This window comes from Crotalus tigris, unplaced genomic scaffold (genome assembly GCF_016545835.1).
Source record: "Crotalus tigris isolate CLP2741 ecotype Arizona unplaced genomic scaffold, ASM1654583v1 scf7180000021287.315228, whole genome shotgun sequence".
NCBI classification, from domain to species: Eukaryota; Metazoa; Chordata; class Lepidosauria; order Squamata; family Viperidae; genus Crotalus; species Crotalus tigris.
Genome location: NW_024098436.1, coordinates 141534 through 160284, shown reverse-complemented (window position 1 = coordinate 160284; position 18751 = coordinate 141534). Strand labels below are relative to the sequence as shown.

Here is an 18751-nt window from a genome sequence, read left to right as displayed (position 1 = left end):
AAGCAGGAGACCCTTACAGAATTACAGAATGACAGAGTTGGCAGGGACCTCAGAGGTCATCTAGTCTGCTTGAGCAGGAGGCCTTACATCAATAGGGCTCTCTCAGGAACTGGGGGGGGGAGAGGTGAACGCAGCCCCCCTTCCCCAACACAGGTCAAGCCTCCTTGAAGCCTCGGCCTTGTTCGTGATACACTGGGGGGGGGGGAATTCGTGGCACGCCAAAGACCCCCCCCCACTTCACGCCAAGCAAGATCCTTTCCACCCTTGAGGCCTGGGGGGGGCACGGAGCGGTTGGGGAGACCCCTCCCCACCGTGTTTCCAACCCAGCCAGTCTTCCCAGACGTGGAGGGGGGGCGATTCCCAGAGACCTCTCCCGACCCCTCCTTTGGGAAAAGAGGCAGGGACCCGTCTAGATGCCCTCAGGGTTGCCCGGGCACCCTATGGGGCCCAAGTGGGTGTCCTCTGACGGTGGGCAGGATTGGATCCGCCTCCTCCTCTTCCTCCCCCCCTGCTCCCAGCCCCCCCCCATGTCTTTCCTTGCTGGAGGAAGAAAAAAAAAAAAGCAGGATTTCCTGGCATTGCTGAAGACTTGGCCGTAGAGCGCAGAGCCATGGGCAACTGGCCCGGGGGTCCCGCGCAGCCCCACGCCTGCGGGCGGACCCTCTGCTCCCGCCACCGGCCCTCCACCTCGGAGGAGGGGGACCCCGTCAGCAAGAGCAGGTCAGGAAACCAAGGGAGGGGGCGGCATGGGGGGCTGGTTATCCAAAATCTCGGGACCCCCCCCCCCAAATCCACCCCAGGGAGGATTGGGGCTTTTCTGGAGCAAGGGCCCTGCCCCTCCCATTTCTGTGGTGGGGTCTCCCTCCACAGGGGTTGACCCCCTCCCAAGACCCCTGCCCCATAGAGGTGCTTTGTGGGGGGGGGCTTCGAACCCATGGGGAGGAGGCCTCAAATCCAGGGGGAGGGGGCTTCAAACCCATGGGGGGGCTTCAAACCCATGGGGAGGGGGCTTTAAATCCATGGAGAGGGGGCTTCAAACCCATGGGGAGGGAGCTTTAAATCTATGGGGAGGGGGCTTCAAACCCATGGGGAGGGGGCTTTAAACCCATGGGGAGGGGGCTTTAAACCCATGGGGAGGGGGCTTTAAATCCAGGGGGAGGGAGCTTTAAATCCATGGGGGGCTTCAAACCCATGGGGAGGGGACTTTAAATCCACAGGGAGGGGGCTTTAAACCCATGGGGGAGGGGGCTTCAAACCCATGGGGAGGGGGCTTTAAATCCAGGGAGAGGGGGCTTCAAACCCATGGGGAGGGGGCTTTAAATCCAGGGGGAGGGGGCTTCAAACCCATGGGGGCTTCAAACCCATGGGGAGGGGGCTTTAAATCCAGGGGGAGGGGGCTTCAAACCCATAGGGGCTTCAAACCCATGGGGAGGGAGCTTTAAACCCATGGGGGGGTGCTTCAAACCCAGGGGAAGGGGGCTTTAAATCCAGGAGGAGGGGGCTTTAAACCCACAGGGGAGGGGTCTTTGAACCCAGAGGGGTGGAGGGGGGATCTTTAAACCCAAGGGGAGGGGGAGCGGAGAAGGGGGTCCCAACCCACAAAAGAGCAGCCACACTTGAACCCCAGCCGGTCGGGGGGGGGGCTCAGACACGATCGGCAATCACCCCCCCACACACATACACACACACAACTTTGAAGGGGCCTTTGACAGCCCAGGAGCAAGGGGGGCCCCCTCTGTGCTTATGGGGTACCCCCTTCCGTTGCTGCTGACCTCCCCCCCCCGTTTCCCAGCTGGGGAGGGGTCTCCAGGCTATGAATATAAACAGGCCGGTCTCCCCCAACCTGGCCCTCTGGAGAGGGAGGGGCCGCAGCCCCCCTCGGTTGGGGGGGAGCCCTCGCTGTGTCTAAGCCAGGGGGGACCCCAGTGGGAGGGACCCCCAATTCTGCCTCCCTTTCTCCTGCCAGGGGCTCTTTTAGTGTGGACCCCAACGAAGACTTCCTGGCCCGGCTGGCAGCGATGTTGGGTTTGTGTGTTGTGTGTTTTGTGTGTCTGTGTGTGCGCGCAAGGGAGGAGATGGCGCATTCAGCCGTGCCCAGGAGTGCCAGCTGCAGTGGGGAAGGGTCCCCAGTCTCCCCCCCCTCTTCCCAGCAGGATGGGCAGGAAACACCCATGCTCCTCGGCCCCAGGGCTTGCCAGCCCATCATCTAAGGCGGCTGGAGTGGCATTCTCAAGGCGGCATCCATGATTCCATAGCAGTGGGGTAGGACTAGATGACCTCCGAGGTCCCTTCCAGCTCTGTCAATCTATGATTCTGGAAGGGTCTCCCGCTCGAGCAGTGGGTTGGACTAGATGACCTCTGAACTCCTCCAGCTCTTTTAGTCTATGATTCTGGAAGGGTCTCCTGCTGGAGCATGGGGTCAGACTAGATGACCTCCGAGGTCCCTTCCAGCTCTGTCAATCTATGATTCTGGAAGGGTCTCCCGCTTGAGCAGGGGGTCGGACTAGATGCCCTCTAAGGCCCCTTTCCACTCTGTTATTCTATGACAATGTAAGGGTCTCCTGCTCAAGCAGGGGTCAGACTAGATGCCCTCTGAGGTCTTCCAACTCTATCCTTCTATGATTCTGGAAGGGTCTCCTGCTCGAGTCAGGGGTCAGAGTAGATGACCTCCGAGGTCACCTCTAGCTCTGTCATTCTGTGATTCCGTAAGGGTCTCTCCCTCGAGCAGGGGGTCAGACTAGATGACCTCCAAGGACCCTTGCAGCTCTGTCATTCTGTGATTCCATAAGGGTCTCCCCCTCGAGCAGGGAGTCAGACTAGATGACCTCCAAGGACCCTTCCAGCTCTGTACTTCTATGATTCTGGAAGGGTCTCCCGCTTGAGCAGGGGGTCAGATTAGATGACCTCCGGGGATCCCCTTCCTTATTCTATGACTCTGGAAGGGTCTCCTGCATCGAGTCAGGGGTCAGAGTAGATGACCTCCCAGGTCCCTTCCCACTGTCAATCTATGAAGGATGTCCTGCTCGAACAGGGGGGTCAGACTAGATGACCTCCGAGGACCCTTCCAGCTCTGTCCTTCTATGATTCTGGAAGGGTCTCCCGCTCGAGCAGGGGGTCAGACTAGATGACCTCCAGGGATCCCCTTCCAACTCCCTTATTCTACGACTCTGGAAGGGTCTCCTGCATCGAGTCAGGAGCCAGAGCAGATGACCTCCCAGGTCCCTTCCCCCTGTCCACCACTGAAGGGTCTCCTGCTCGAGCGGCGGCGGGGGGGGGGTCGGACTAGATGACCGCCGAGCTCCCTTCCCGTGCTGTCCTCCTATGCTTCTGGAAGGGTCTCCTGCTCGAGCAGGGGGTCAGACTAGATGACCTCCGGGGGGGAAGGACCCTTCCCACTCCCTTATGCTATGACTCTGGAAGGGGGTTCTGCTTGAGTCGGGGGTCAGACTGGATGACCTCCGAGGTCGCTCTCGGCTCTTTTTCATGATTCGGGAAGGAGGTTGGGGCATCGCCAGGGATGCCAGGGGGCCGGTCTCCGGACGCGGGGAGGGGGTCTCGCCCGCCCCCCCAACTCATCTCCCTCCCTCTCTCTCTCTGCCCCCCCCCAGCTTGCCAGCCGAGCGCCCGGCGGACCCTCCCCGCTATTCCCGCCTCAAGAACTGGCAGACGGGCACCATCCTGTACGACACCCTCAGCGCCCAGGCCAGGCAGGTGAGAGTGCCCGCGGCAGTGGGGGCAGGCAGGGAGGGAGGGAGGGAGGAGCCTAGGGGGTTGGGGGGAGGAGCCAATGGGGCACCCCCCCTCCCAATTCTGCCCCCCCCACGATGCCCGCCTGCCCCTTCCAGGAGGTGCCCTGCAATGGGAAACGGTGCCTGGGCGCCGCCATGCTGCCCAAACAGATGCTAGCCGGCTGCGACGGTGCCCGATCGGAGGAAGAGCTGCTGAGTCTGGCCAGGGACTTCCTCGGCCTCTACTACAGCTCCATGAGGCGGTAAGTCCACCGGAACCCCCCCCACTCCGAAAGGGGCGCCCCGTTTGCGCAGGGGGCACCCCGTCCTCTCTCTCCCTACAGGGGGGCAGCCTGGATTGTGGCACCCCATTTACAGAGGCGGCACCCCTTACTCTCTCCCTACAGTGGGGCAGCCTGGATTCTGGCACCCCATTTACAGAGGGGGCGCCCCGTCCTCTCTCCCTACAGGGTTACAGCCCGGATGGTGGCACCCCATTTAAAGAGGGGGCACCCCGTCCTCTCTCCCTACAGTGGGGCAGCCTGGATTCTGGCACCCCATTTACAGAGGGGGCGCCCCATCCTCTCTCCCTACAGGGTTACAGCCCGGATGGTGGCACCCCATTTACAGAGGGGGCACCCCATCCTCTCTCTCTACAGGGGGGCAGCCCGGTTCCTGGCACCCCATTTACAGTAGGGGCACCCCATACTCTCTCCCTACAGGGGGGCAGCCTGGATGGTGGCACCCCATTTACAGAGGGGGCGCCCCGTCCTCTCTCCCTACAGGGGGGCAACCTGGGTCCTGGCACCCCATTTACAGAGGGGGCACCCCGTCCTCTCTCCCCACAGGGGGGCAGCCTGGATGCTGGCACCCCATTTACAGAGGGGGCACCCCGTCCTCTCTCCCCACAGGGGGGCAGCCTGGATCCTGGCACCCCATTTACAGAGGGGGCATCCCGTCCTCTCTCCCTACAGGGTTACAGCCCGGATGGTGGCACCCCATTTAAAGAGGGGGCACCCCGTCCTCTCTCCCCACAGGGGGGCAGCCTGGATCCTGGCACCCCATTTACAGAAGGGGCACCCCGTCCTCTCTCCCCACAGGGGGGCAGCCTGGATTCTGGCACCCCATTTACAGAGGGGGCACCCCGTCCTCTCTCCCTACAGGGTTACAGCCTGGATGGTGGCACCCCATTTAAAGAGGGGGCACCCCGTCCTCTCTCCCTACAGGGGGGCACCCCGGATCTTGGCACCCCATTTACAGAGGGGGCACCCCATCCTCTCTCCCTGCAGGGTTACAGCCCGGATGGTGGCACCCCATTCAAAGAGGGGGCACCCCGTCCTCTCTCCCCGCAGGGGGGCAGCCTGGATCCTGGCACCCCATTTACAGAGGGGGCACCCCGTCCTCTCTCTCTACAGGGGGCAGCCCGGATGGTGCCCCCTCTGTAAATGGGGTGCCAGGATCCAGGCTGCCCCCCTGTGGTGAGAGAGGACAGGGTGCTCCCTCTGTAAATGGGGTGCCACCATCCGGGCTGCCACCCTGGGTGACTGGCTGACCAACGTTTGCTCCATGTTCACGATCCATCCTTTGGGCTCCTTTGCAGTCGCAAATTGTTAGCCGTAAGTCAAGGACTACCGGGGTTCGTGTGGCATCGTGAATTCAACCCCAATTGTAAGGTCGGAAGAGACCTCAGAGGTCCTCTAGTCCATCCCAGAAATTCCCAGACCCAGCCCGGGTGACTGGCTGCCCAATGTTTGCTCCATGCTCAGGGGCGCCTTTGCGGTCGCAAATTGTTAGCCGTACGTCAACGACTACCAGGGTTCTGCCGCTTTCTCGTGCCGGTTGGGCATCCCCGCCACTGCGCAGGGGTCCTTCGACTCCGGCGGCCCGCCTGGCAGGGCTGGCGTCAGCCTGGAAGCTGGGAAAGGGGAGCCAATCCCAGCCGGCCGGACACTCTCCCCGCCTCCCGACCTCGGGCAGCGGTCGCCTCGATCCGAGGACATGTGGAAGCGCCGTACGGAAAACCCCCCGGTCCTCTCTTTGCTCCCCAGGGCCGAGTCGCAAGCCCACCACCAGCGCCTCCGGGAGGTGGAGCAGCAGATTGCCGCCACCGGCACCTACCAGCTGCTGGAGGCCGAGCTGGTCTTCGGCGCCAAGCACGCCTGGCGCAACGCCCCGCGCTGCCTGGGACGCATCCAGTGGAACAAGTTGCAGGTGCGGTCGGGGGCGGCTGCATCCAAATCGTCCCACAGGCGGGACCCAAACCACTGGCGATAAACCAGTTGGCGGGGTGTGTGTTTGTGTGTGTGTGTGTGTGTGTGTGTGTGTGTGTGTGTGTCAGGCTCGGAGTCCTCGCCCTCTTCCTCAAGCGAGGAAGGGCGGGCGAAAGAGGGGCACCCCTGCTGCCACTTAGACCCTCCTTCCCGCAGGTCTTTGACGCCCGGGCTGTGTGTGTGTGTGTGTGTGTGTGTGTGTGTGTGTGTGTGTGTGTGCATGTGCCAGGCTCAGGGTCCTCCTCCTCTTGCACCCTCTCCTTCCTTTCCCCGCAGCCTTGCTGGGCTCCCACAAACTGCAGACGGGACCCAATCCGACGGCGGGAAGATCCTGGCCTAGAAAGACACTCCTATTCCAGTTGGCGGGGTGTGTGTGTGTGTGTGTGTGTGTGTGTGTGTGTCAGGCTCGGAGTCCTCGCCCTCTTCCTCAAGCGAGGAAGGGCGGGCGAAAGAGGGGCACCCCTGCTGCCACTTAGACCCTCCTTCCCGCAGGTCTTTGACGCCCGGGCTGTGTGTGTGTGTGTGTGTGTGTGTGTGTGTGTGTGTGTGTGTGTGCCAGGCTCAGGGTCCTCCTCCTCTTGCACCCTCCCCTTCCTTTCCCAGAAGCCTTGCTGGGCTCCCACAAAGTGCAGGCGGGACCCAATTCGACAGCGGGAAGATCCTGGCCTAGAAAGACACTCCTATTCCAGTTGGCGGGGTGTGTGTGTGTGTGTTTGTGTGTGTGTGTGTGTGTCAGGCTCGGAGTCCTCGTCCTCTTCCTCAAGCGAAGAAGGGCGGGCGAAAGAGGGGCACCCCTGGTGCCACTTAGACCCTCCTTCCTGCAGGTCTTTGACGCCCGGGACATCACCACCGCCCAGGACATGTTCACCTTCCTGTGTAACCACATCAACTACGCAACCAACCGGGGGAATCTACGGTAAGCCCTGGCGGGCAGTGGCAGCGGGCGGTGGCAGGAGGTTCCCCTGGCCAAACCTGAGGTTTTTCCCCCCACCCCCTCGCTTCCTCCCGCCAGGTCGGCCATCACTGTCTTCCCGCCGCGGCTGGCGGGACGGGGCGACTTCCGCATCTGGAATCAGCAGCTGATCCGCTACGCCGGCTACCCGCAGCCCGACGGCGGCGTCCTGGGAGACCCGGCCAGCATGGAGATCACCGAGGTGAGCAGGAGACGGAAGGCGGAGGGGGAAGGGAGCTCGGAGGTCATCTAGTCTGACCCCCCCCCCCGCCGCCCCGCTCGAGCAGGAGACCCTTCCAGAATCACCGAACGACAGAGCTGGAAGGGACCTTGGAGATCATCTAGTCCCGCCCCCTCCTCGGAACACGCTATCCTTACAGAATCACAGGATAACAGAGCTGAAAGGGACCTCGAAGGTCATCTAGTCCACCCCTCGGCGCGAGCAGGAGATGCCATACAGGATCATAGAATACCAGAGTTGGAAGGGACCTCAGAGGTCATCTAGTCCAACCCCCTGCTCGAGCAGGAGATGCCATACAGGAGCATAGAATAACAGAGCTGGAAGGGACCCTGGAGGTCATCTAGCCCAACCCCTTGCTCGAGCAAGAGACCCTTACAGAATCATAGAAGGACAGAGTTGGAAGGGACCTCAGAGGGCATTTAGTCCAACCCCCTGCTTGAGCAGGAGACCCTCGCAGAATCATAGAATAACATAGTTGGAAGGGACCTCAGAGGTCATCTAGTCCAACCCCCTGCTCGAGCAGGAGACCTTTGCAGAATCATAGAATAACAGAGTTGGAAGGGACCCTGGAGGTCATCTAGTCCAACCCCCTGCTTGAGCAGGAGGCCCTTAAATCCCATCCTCCCTTGTGTGCCTGAGTGAGTGTGGTTCTCAGGAAAGCTCCTGCCGGACCCTCACCAGCCCCCCCGGAAGGGGCTCGGACCCTCCAGCCCAACTCCACCCAGGGGTAGTGGAACATGGGGACATCCTCACCCCACTTCTCAGTGCCCGTTCCAAGACTTCCATCTTGGACTAGGGGGTTGGACTAGATGACCTCCAGGATACCTTCCAATGCTGTTATTCTATTCTATTCTATTCTATTCTATTCTATTCTGTTGGGGGGCCGTTCCCCACTTGCTGTTTTCTCTGCGCCCCCCTCCCCAGCTCTGCATGCAGTATGGCTGGCGTCCCCCCTATGGCCGTTTCGATGTCCTCCCGCTGCTCCTGCAAGCGCCAGACGAGGACCCCGAGCTGTTCGTTCTGCCTCCCGAGCTGGTGCTGGAGGTGCCCATCGTCCACCCCACGTGAGCTGAGCTGGGCCCCAGATGGGGAGAGGGGGGCACAGTGGTCTCTCGGGGGGGTGGCGGTCTCAGAGGATGTCCCAAAGGTGCCTTTTCCATGAGGCAACGGGACTTTCCCATTTTTCCTCGGGAGACGTTTCGCTTCTCGTCGGAGGATCTGCTCCTGCTCGAAGGTCCCTTCCCTAGAGCTGCGGAAGCCTCCCAGACGAAGAAGTGAAACCACTTCTGGGAAAAACGAGGACATCCAAGTGACCTAGAGGACGGAGAGGCGCCATTGACAGCTTCCTTGGATGAGAGCCATGCTGCACACAGGCGGACCTCTCGGGCCCCCTTGTCCAACACCCTCTAGCTGTATTCACACGGTCTCCAGTCCCATTGGGTGCAGGCTGGCAGCCGACGTGTTGCAGAGCGTAGCATGACGGCCGAGGGCACCCGATGGGAGTGAGGCCATATCAGCGGGGCGAAAACTCTTGTCCGCCACTCACGTGGGGCTCTCACAAAGGACGTCTCCAGGGATTCCCCCACCCATCAGGCCCGGCCCCCTGCTCTTCCTCACCCGCTGTCCCCCCCTCATGTTTACTCCAGACTGCCGTGGTTTGAGGAGCTGGGACTCCGCTGGTACGCCCTCCCGGCCGTGGCCAACATGCTGCTGGAAATTGGCGGTCTAGAGTTCCCAGCCGCCCCCTTCAGCGGCTGGTACGTGGGCTGCGAGATCGGCATGCGGGACTTTTGCGACGCCCACCGCTACAACCTCTTGCAGGTGAGGGCCCATTCTGAGGAAAGAGAGAGGGGAAGGAGGAGGGGGAGGAGACCCGCCCCGCCCAGACAGTCTCCGCCCCTACAGGAAGTCCCCGAATTACGACCACGGAGCCCGATGTTTCTGCCGTTAAGGGAGACGCTGGTTTAGTTTGGCCCCTATTTGACGACGGCCGCTGGGTGACTTTGGGCTAATCACCAGGGCGCCGTGAGTTCTAGTCCTGCCTTAGACCTGAAAGCTGGCTGGGTAACGTTGGGCCAATTCCCAGGAGATGGTGAGTTCTAGTCCCGCATTAGGAAATGAAAACCAGCCGGGTGACACTGAGCCAATCAATGGGAGACCGGGAGTTCTAGTCCTGCCTTCGGTGTGAAAGCCCGCTGGGTGACTTTGGCCTAGTAGTCTCTCTCTCTCTCTCTCTCTCTCTCTCTCTCTCTCTCTCTCTCGGCCCAGCCTACCTCACAGAGTTGTTTTTTGTGGGGAACATAGGAGGAGGAAGAAGAATGCAAGGTGGCCCACATCGCCAATAGACCTTCTATTGGCGATGTGGGCCACCTCGCATTCTTTGTCAAAAGAATAAAGGTGGGATATAAATTAAATTAAATTAAATTAAATTTTAAATTAAATTAAATTAAATTAAATTATAATAATAAAGTTAGAAGGGACCTTGGAGGTCATCTAACCCAACCCCCTGCTCAGGCAAGAAACTCTTTAAATTAAATTAAATTAAATAGAATTAAGTAGAATTAAATAGAATTAAATTAAATAGAATTAAATTAAATTAAATTATAATAATAAAGTTGGAAGGGACCTTGAAGGTCATCTAGCCCAACCCCCTGCTCAGGCAAGAAACTCTATAAATTAAATTAAATTAAATAGAATTAAGTAGAATTAAGTAGAATTGAATTAAATAGAATTAAATTAAATTAAATTGAATTAAAATAAACTAAAATAAATTAAGTTAAATATTAAATTAAAGTAAACTAAACTAAATTAAGTTAAATATTAAATTAAATAGAATTATAGAATTAAATTAAATTCAATAAAATTAAGCAGAATTAAATAGAATTAAGTAGAATTAAATTAAATAGAATTAAATTAAATTAAATTATTAAATTATCAAATCAAATCAAATAATTAAATAAAATAATTAAATTAAATAGAATGAAATAGAATTAAATTAAATTAACAAATCAAATCAAATAATTAAATTAAATGATTAAATTAAATAGAATTAAATAGAATTAAATATTAAATTAAATAGAATTAAATTGAATCAAATTGAAGAATTAAATTACAGAATTGAATTAAACTAAACGAAAATAAATTAAGTTAAATATTAAATTAAATTAAACTAAATTAAGTTAAATATTAAATTAAATAGAATTATAGAATTAAATTAAATTAAATAGAATTAAACAGAATTAAATAGAATTAGATAGAATTAAGTAGAATTAAGTAGAATTAAGTTAAATAGAATTAAATTAAATTAAATTATCAAATCAACTCAAATAATTAAATAAAATAATTAAATTAAATGGAATGAAATAGAATTAAATTAAATTATCAAATCAACTCAAATAATTAAATGAAATGGAATTAAATGAAATAGAATTAAATAGAATTAAATATTAAATTAAATAGAATTAAATTGAATCAAGTTGAAGAATTAAATTACAGCATGAAATGAAATGAAATGAAACAAGCGCATCCAGGTGCCCCTCCCAACGCCCGCCACTCTCCCTCTCTGAAAATGGCGGATCCTTCCCCAGCAAGGGGTGGTGGTCACAACAGATCCTCCCCCCCAAAATCCTCCGCTTAGGAGCTGCGGGCCATCCCGGACGGTCCCCCAATTTTCTTTTCCTCCTTCGCCCTAACCGTCTCTCGCAGGGGGTGGCTGAGAAGATGGGGCTGGACACGGGGACCACCCTCTCCCTATGGAAAGACAAGGCGGCGGTGGAGATGAACGTGGCCGTGCTGCACAGCTTCCAGGTGTGTGTGTTTGTGTGTGTGTGTGTGTGTGTGTGTGTGTCTGTGTGTGGCCACTACAGAGAATCCTCGACTCACGACCGCAACCGACACCCCACCCACATTTCTTCCGCCGAGCGAGACATATATCACGGGAGTTGGGCTCCGCTTCCTTCCCACCGGCGTTAAGCGAAAGTCCCTGCGGTCGTTAAGCGAGTCGCGTGGCCGTTCAGTGGAATCTCTCACCCCCACCCTCCCCGTCGACTTGGCTCGTCGGGAAGGTGGACAGAGAGGACCATCGTAAACGCGAGTCGATTGCCAGGCGTCCCAGTTTGGATCCCGCCACTGTGGGGAGGCTGCAAAGAGAGCGGTCGCTAAACGAGCTGTCGTAAGTCGAGGACCGTATGAATGGTCGCTGGAATGAGCTGTTGGCGACAACGGGGCTACACAAGCCGGTGCTGGTGTGTGTGTGGGGGGGGGGTCTCCCCTCCTCTCCTGCCTTCTCCCCCTTCCCCCAGCTCAACCCACACTAACAACTCTTGGGGTCTCCCACCCAGATTCACCCCCCCAAAAGTGGACCTTCTTCACGGGACCTCCAGCCAGCTACAGTCTACTCTCTCTCTCTCTCTCTCTCTCCTCCCTTCCTCCCTCCCTTCTTTTTCTTCTTTTCTTCCTTCCTCCCCTTTCTTTCTTTCTCTTTCTTTCTTTTTTCTTCCTTCTTTCCTTCCTTCTTTCCTTTCTCTCTCCTTCCTTCTTTCTTTCTGCCTTTCTTTCTTCCTTCCTTTCTCTCTCTCCTTCCTTCTTCTTTCTTTCTCTCTTTCTTTCTTCCTTCTTTGCTTTCTCTCCCCTCTTCCTTCCTCTTCTCTCCTTCCTTCCTTTTCTCTCCTTCTTCTCTCTCTCTCTTTCTTTCTTCTCTCCCTCCCTTCCTTCTTCTTTCCTTCCTTCCTTCCTCTCTCTACTTCCTTCTTCCTTCCTTCCTCTTCTCTCTCTCTCTCTCTTTCTTTCTTTCTTTTTCTTTCTTCCATCCTTCCTTCCTTCCTCTTCTCTCTCTTTCTTGCCTCCTTCCTCTTCTTCCTTCCTTCCTTCCTTCCTTCCTTCTTTCTTTCTTTCTTTCTTTCTTCCATCCTTCCTTCCTTTCTTTCTTCTGCTTCTCTCTCTCCTCCCTTCCTCCTTCCTTTCTTCCTTCCTTCTTTCTTTCTTCCATCCTCCCTTTCTTCCCTCCTTACTTTTCTCTCTCTCCTCCCTTCCTCCTTCCTCCTTCCTTCCTTCTTCTTTCTTTCTTTCTTTCTTTCTTTTTTCCATCCTTCCTTCCTTCCTTCCTTTTCTCTCTCTCCTCCCTTCCTCCTTTCTTCTTACTCTTCCCTCTCCTCCCTTCCTCCTTCCTTCCTTCCTTCCTCCCTCCCTCCCTCCTCCCTTCCCTTCCCTTCCCTTCTCTCCGTCGTCTCCTTCTCCTTTTCCCATGGAGGGGGAGGGGGTCGTCTGACGGGACCCTTGGCCCTTCTCCGCCCGTCTCCGCAGCTGGCCAAAGTGACCATCGTGGACCACCACGCTGTGGCTGAGTCCTTCATGAAGCACCTGGAGAACGAGCAGCGCATCCGGGGGGGCTGCCCGGCCGACTGGATCTGGCTGGTGCCCCCCATCTCCGGCAGCCTCACCCCCGTCTTCCACCAGGAGCTGGTCAACTACCAGCTGTCCCCCGGCTTCCGATACCAGGTGGGCTTCCCTCCCCCCACCCCTCCCACCCCACCTCCCACTCATGGGGAGGGGGCCGCCCTTCCTTAATCTCCTCCCTCCCCCCTGGTTTGGGCTCCCCCCCGGTTAACGAATTAAACATTTTTGGAGGCACCTTTGGTCTTTGGTCATTCGGGTTTTCTCCCGCGTCAAATTGGAAGTAGTCTTGGCGACGTTTCGACGAAGTCCCGTTCGTCATCTTCAGGCTGGTGTTTTCGGCTTCGTGCTTCTAGGAGCAATGAGAAGCACGAAGCCAAAAACACCAGCCTGAAGATGACGAACGGGACTTCATCGAAACGTCGCCAAGACTACTTCCAATTTGACGCGGGAGAAAACCCGAATAACCAAAGACCTACATATAAACACCCGCGAAAACCACAGAAAACACATATATATACATATATATTAATGCCTGGGGATTTTCTGCACACCCGGGGGGCCTTGGGAGATGTTCTGCTCAGGAATCTTTCCGATAACAGGTGTGGGGGGAAACTTGGCTGCTCCCCCGACTATGCCTCCCCCCCTGATGCTTAGAGGACGTGGGAAAGACTCTGGTGGGACGGAAAAGGGGAATGTCCCAGGAAAGAGGACAGGCGGGTGGGCCAGAAGCTGGGAAAGGGGGAAGGGAGGAGGAGGAGGAGAAAGAAAGAAGGAAGAGAAGGAGGAGGAGAAGAAAAAAGGAGAAGGAGAAAGAAGAAGAAGGAGAAAGGAGGAGAAAGGAGAAGGGGAGGGCAAGAGGGGAAGGGGAGAAACAAAGGAGAAGGAGAAAGAAGGAGGAGGAGAAACAAGGAGGAGGAGGAGAACGGAGAAGGAGAAAGGAGAACAGACAAGAGGGGAGGGGGAGGGGGAGGAGAAAGAAGGAAGAGAAGGAGAAGAAGAAGAAAGAAGGAGAAGGAGAAAGGAGAAGAAGAAGAAGGAGAAAGGAGGCGAAAGGAGAAGGGGAGGGCAAGAGGGGAGGGGGAGAAACGAAGGAGGGGGAGAAAAAAGGAGGAGAAACAAGGAGGAGGAGGAGAACGGAGAAGGAGAAAGGAGAACAGACAAGAGGGGAGGGGGAGGAGGAGGAGAAAGAAGGAAGAGGAGGAGAAGGAGAAGAAAGAAGGAGAAAGGAGAAAAAGGAGAAAGGAGAAGGGGAGGACAAGAGGGGGGAGGAGGAGAAAAAAGGAGAAGGAGAAAGGAGAAAAAAGGAGAAAGGAGAAGGGGAGGACAAGAGGGGAGGAGGAGGAGGAGAAAGAAGAAAGAGAACGAGGAGAAGAAGAAAGAAGGAGAAAGGAGAAAGAGAAAAAAGGAGAAGGAGAAGGGGAGGACAAGAGGGGAGGGGGAGAAACAAAGGAGAAGGAGAAAGAAGGAGAAGGAAAAAGAAGGAGGAGGAGAAGAACGGAGGAGAACGGAGAACAGATGGGAGGAGGAGGAGAAAAAAGGAAGGAGAAAAGAGAAGGAGAAAGGAGAAGGGGAGGACAAGAGGGGAGGAGGAGGAGAAATAAGGAGGAGAAGGAGAAAGAGAAAGGAGAAAAAGGAGAAAGGAGGAGGGGAGGACAAGAGGGGAGGAGGAGGAGAAATAAGGAGGAGAAGGAGAAAGAGAAAGGAGAAAAAGGAGAAAGGAGGAGGGGAGGACAAGAGGGGAGGAGGAGGAGAAAAAAGGAAGAGAAAAGAGAAGGAGAAAGGAGAAGGGGAGGACAAGAGGGGAGGAGGAGGAGGAGAAACAAGGAGGAGAAGGAGAAAGAGAAAGGAGAAAAAGGAGAAAGGAGGAGGGGAGGACAAGAGGGGAGGAGGAGGAGAAATAAGGAGGAGAAGGAGAAAGAGAAAGGAGAAAAAGGAGAAAGGAGGAGGGGAGGACAAGAGGGGAGGAGGAGGAGAAAAAAGGAAGAGAAAAGAGAAGGAGAATGGAGAAGGGGAGGACAAGAAGGGGGAGGAGGGGGAGGAGAAAGAAGAAAGAGAACGAGAAGAAGAAGAAGAAAGAAGGAGAAAGGAGAAAGAAGGAGAAGGAGAAATGAGAAGGGGAGGACAAGAGGGGAAGGGGAGGGGGAAAAACAAAGGAGAAGAGAAAGAAGGAGAAGGAGAAAGGAGAACGGACAGGGGAGGAGGAGAGGAGGAGGAGAAAGAAGGAAGAGAAGGAGAAGAAAAAAGAAGGAGAAGGAGAAAGGAGAATGGGAGGACAAGAGAGGAGGCGTAGTACCCAGATTTTGATCCCTGGACACCTCTGACGGCTGTCAGTGTGAGGACCCCCCACCGGAGACTTCTCCGGGGCCGGAACCTCCGACGGCCCCTCGACGAACGCTTCCGTCGTAAAGCCGAGGACGCCCTGAGACGCCGGGACCTCCGGGACAGGCACCAGGGCCCGCGCGGAGGCGGCCTGCAGCAGCCCCTCCGTCTCCACCCAGCTGGAGCGTTGAGGGGGTCTCCAACCTTCGCGGGCCCTCCCCCCTCTCCTGAATGGACCCCCCTCTCCCCGCAGGCCGACCCCTGGAAGTCCTACGTCCCCAAAGGGACCACCATCACCCGGAAGAAGACCTTCAAGGAGATCGCCAAGTAAGGACCGTCCATCCTTCTCCGGGTTCTCCGAGGCTCGGGAGGCGAAGAATGAGGGCTGCCCCGTCGTCGGTCCCCTCACCCCCATCCCGAGGAGGAGGAAGGATGGGCCCTACGGGTGCCCCCCTCCCCAACCGGGCTCTCCTTTCCCTCCCAGCGCCGTCAAGATCTCCGCCAAGCTGATGGGCCACGTGATGGCCCAACGGGTCAAGGCCACCATCCTCTACGCCTCGGAGACGGGCAAGTCCAAGGCCTACGCCTTCAGCCTGAAGGAGCTCTTCCAGTCGGCCTTCGCCCCCAAGGTGAGCCCGCCGGGACGGCCGTCCGAAGGACCTCCGCGGGTCTTCGGCTGGGTTGGGAGAAGAACGGGTCGAGACCCGCGGTCCAGAAGCTCCCGGAGATGTGGTGGGAAGGCCCGTCTGGGGTCCCGGGGGGGTGGAGAAGATGTGATCTGGGCTCAGGGAGACCACCGTATTTATTTATTTTTAATACCTGGGGGTTTTCAGCACACCCCGGGGGGGAATTGGGAGACGTTCTGCTATGTTTCTGGTAGTGGGTGTGGGAGGCGCTTGGCTGTCCGCCAACTACCCACCGACCCTTAGACGACGTGGGAAAGACTCCGTGCAGTGGTTCTCAACCTTTCTAATGCCGCGACCCCCAACCGGTTGTAAGTCGAGGACCATTCAACCGGTCGTACATCGAGGACTCCTCAACTGCACCGTTTGCAGACTGGGGCTTTTGGCGGGCTCAGCAGGGCAGAAACAGCCTGGACAATTCCTATTGGCTTTGGAAAGCCAATAGAATTAGACTCTGTTCAAGAGAGTCCATTCTATTGGCTTTCAAAAGCCAATAGAATAAAAGGGAGTAGCACAGCTAAGGAAAAGGGGGAAAAAAATGGCGGACTGCGTTGTTTGGCGACCCCCGTGAAATGGTCGTTCGACCCCCAAATGGGGTCCCGACCCACAGGTGGAGAACCCCTGCTCTGGTGGGATGGGAAATGGGAATATCCCAAGAAAGAGGCGGGTAGGCCAGAAGCTGGGAAAGAAGGGAGGGAGGAGGAGGGGAGAGGAGAAAGAAGGAAGGGGACGAGAAGGAGAAAGGAGAAAGAGAAAGAAGGAGAAGGAGAAAGGAGAAGAAGGAGAAATGAGGACAAGAGGGGAGGAGGAGGAGGAGAAATGAGGAGAAGGAGAAGAAGAAAGAAGGACAAGAAGGGAGGAGAAATGAGAAAGAAGAAGGAGAAGAAGTGAGAAGAAGGAGAAAGAAGGAGAAAGGAGAAGGGGAGGAAGAGGGGAGGAGAAATGAGGAAGGAGAAGAAGTAAGGAGAAGGAGAAAGAAGGAGAAAGGAGAAGGGGAGGAGGAGGAGAAACGAGGAGAAGGAGAAGGAGAAAGGAGAAGGAGGAGAAAGGAGAAGGAGAAAGAAGTGGAGGACAAGAGGGGAGGAGGAGGAGAAATGAGGAGAAGGAGAAGGAGAAGGAAGGAGAAGGAGAAGAAGAAAGGAGAAGTGGAGGACAAGAAGGGAGGAGAAACGAGAAAGAAGAAGGAGAAGCAAGGAGAAGGAGAAGGAGGAGAAAGAAGGAGAAAGGAGAAGGGGAGGAGGAGAGGGGGAGGAGGAGAAATGAGGAGAAGGAGAAGGAGAAAAGAGAAGGGGGGAGGAGGAGAAAGGAGAAGGAGAAAGAAGTGGAGGTCAAGAGGGGAGGAGGAGAAATGAGGAGAAGGAGAATGAAAAGGAGAAGAAGAAAGAAGAAGTGGAGGACAAGAGGGGAGGAGAAACGAGGAGAAAGAAGGAGAAGAAGTAAGGACAAGGAGAAGGAGAAAGAAGAAGGAGAAAGAAGGAGAAGGAGAAAGGAGAAGGGGAGGACAAGAGGGGGGGAGGAGTAGGAGAAACAAAGAGAAGATTTGCACATCCATGGCTGTGGGAAGTTTGGTCGGTCAAGGAGGACATTCATAGAAGGGGTCCCCAACCTGCGGGCCACAGCCCACTACCGATCCGCAGCCTATTGGCCACCGGGCCACATAAGTGGCTGGCTGGTGCACATGTGTGCATGTGCATACACAGACCCCCTTGTGCAAGCATCGCCATGAGCGTCACGGGCGTTGACGGCCCTCCACACGAGCGCTCGTGTCGCTGCGAGCGTGGCGGGCGTTTGTGCTCCATTTGTGCAAACGTCGCCACGGGTTTCGTGGGTGTTTTCGGCCCCACGCGTGTGAGCATCACCACAACTGTTGGGGGCATTGGCGGCCCCCACACCCAAGCATTGCGGGTATCTGCCGCCCCACTACCCCACGTGCCACCGCAAGCATCGCGGGCGTTGCGGCCCCAGTTGTGCAAGTACTGCCCTGATGTTCCATAGACTCGTGGCCCCCCCACGCACAACCGCTCAGATCATCCCAAGCCTGGAGGGCGTTCCTGGACGCAGTCCTGTGAGTGTCGCCGTGTCGCAGGCGTTCATGGTCCTGCTTGCGCGAGCGTCACCACAAGTGTCGTGGGCATCGGCAGGCCAGGTCACAGGAACGTCGCCACGATTATCACAGGCAGTTGTGACCCCACTGACGTGGAGCCTCACAGCCCCTCTCGCCCGGTTTTGTGCACAAAACCGTCATCTTTCCCCATTCCACACACTCCAGGTTGATCCATGTTTGAAGTGTGGGTCCTGGGGTGGAGTCCCAATTCTTCCAGATTGGGTCATAGTAGACCTGTAGGCTTCCTTCTGTCTAGTCCAGGAGAACATCTCACTGTTGACGTCCTGCAGGACGTAAGGAAGGAGAACGGTGCTCGTTAACCATCTTACGAACCTTCAGCAGATACCCTCAAGAGTTGGGGTGGTGGTGGTGAGGATGGAGAACATTGGCATCTCCATCTCGTCGTGTTTCCGTCTCTCGCCCAACAGGTGATGTGCCTCGATGAATACGACGTGGTGTCCTTGGAGCATGAGACCCTCGTTCTGGTGGTCACCAGCACCTTCGGCAACGGAGACCCTCCGGAGAACGGAGAGGTAACAACATCAATGGGGGATGAAGCCGGTGGACCACCTCTAGACAAACGTGGCCCAAACCTGGGCAACTTGACGACGTGCGGACTTTTTGGCTCCCAGAATCCCCCTCAGCAACGCGAGAGTTGAAGTCCACCCGTCTTCCGAGTGGCCCAGGTTGAGGAATGCGGATCGGGAGGCTGGCTGGGGAATTCTGGGAGTTGAAGTCCACGCGGGGTTGAGACAGGCGGATCGGGCGGCTTTGGGTTATTACAGGGTTCTTCTGGGAAAAGCTCCAGCGATGGAGCACCTACAATTTCTGGAGATGTTCCACCGGTTAATTGATCTGGGATTATAGAATGACGGTTTTGGAAGGGACCGTGGAGATCTTCTCGTCCGATCCCCCTGCTCAAGCAGGAGACCCCATACCCTTCCAGATACATGGTGGTCCAGTCTCTCCTTCAAAACCTCCAGCGATGGAGCAACCACAACTTCTGGAGATGTTCCACCTGTTAATTGTTGTCGCTGTCCGGAAGTTTCTCCTTAGTTCT

The 18751-nt window shown here is 55.8% G+C and overlaps 1 protein-coding gene across 1 annotated transcript in view; it reads left to right on the top strand.

The window, feature by feature from the left end:
• The first annotated feature begins 598 nt into the window (after positions 1-598).
• NOS3 (nitric oxide synthase 3) overlaps positions 599-18751 on the top strand; it is a 35875-nt gene continuing 17722 nt past the window's right edge. Inside the window, exons 1-13 of the mRNA XM_039369846.1 lie at positions 599-720; positions 3609-3711; positions 3846-3991; positions 5777-5939; positions 6823-6914; positions 7011-7152; positions 8116-8255; positions 8838-9012; positions 10897-10998; positions 12493-12687; positions 15158-15231; positions 15389-15533; positions 18120-18224. Of these exons, the coding sequence (XP_039225780.1) occupies positions 611-720; positions 3609-3711; positions 3846-3991; positions 5777-5939; positions 6823-6914; positions 7011-7152; positions 8116-8255; positions 8838-9012; positions 10897-10998; positions 12493-12687; positions 15158-15231; positions 15389-15533; positions 18120-18224 (1692 nt within the window). The 5' untranslated portion in view covers positions 599-610. The remainder of the gene's footprint in view (positions 721-3608; positions 3712-3845; positions 3992-5776; positions 5940-6822; positions 6915-7010; positions 7153-8115; positions 8256-8837; positions 9013-10896; positions 10999-12492; positions 12688-15157; positions 15232-15388; positions 15534-18119; positions 18225-18751) is intronic.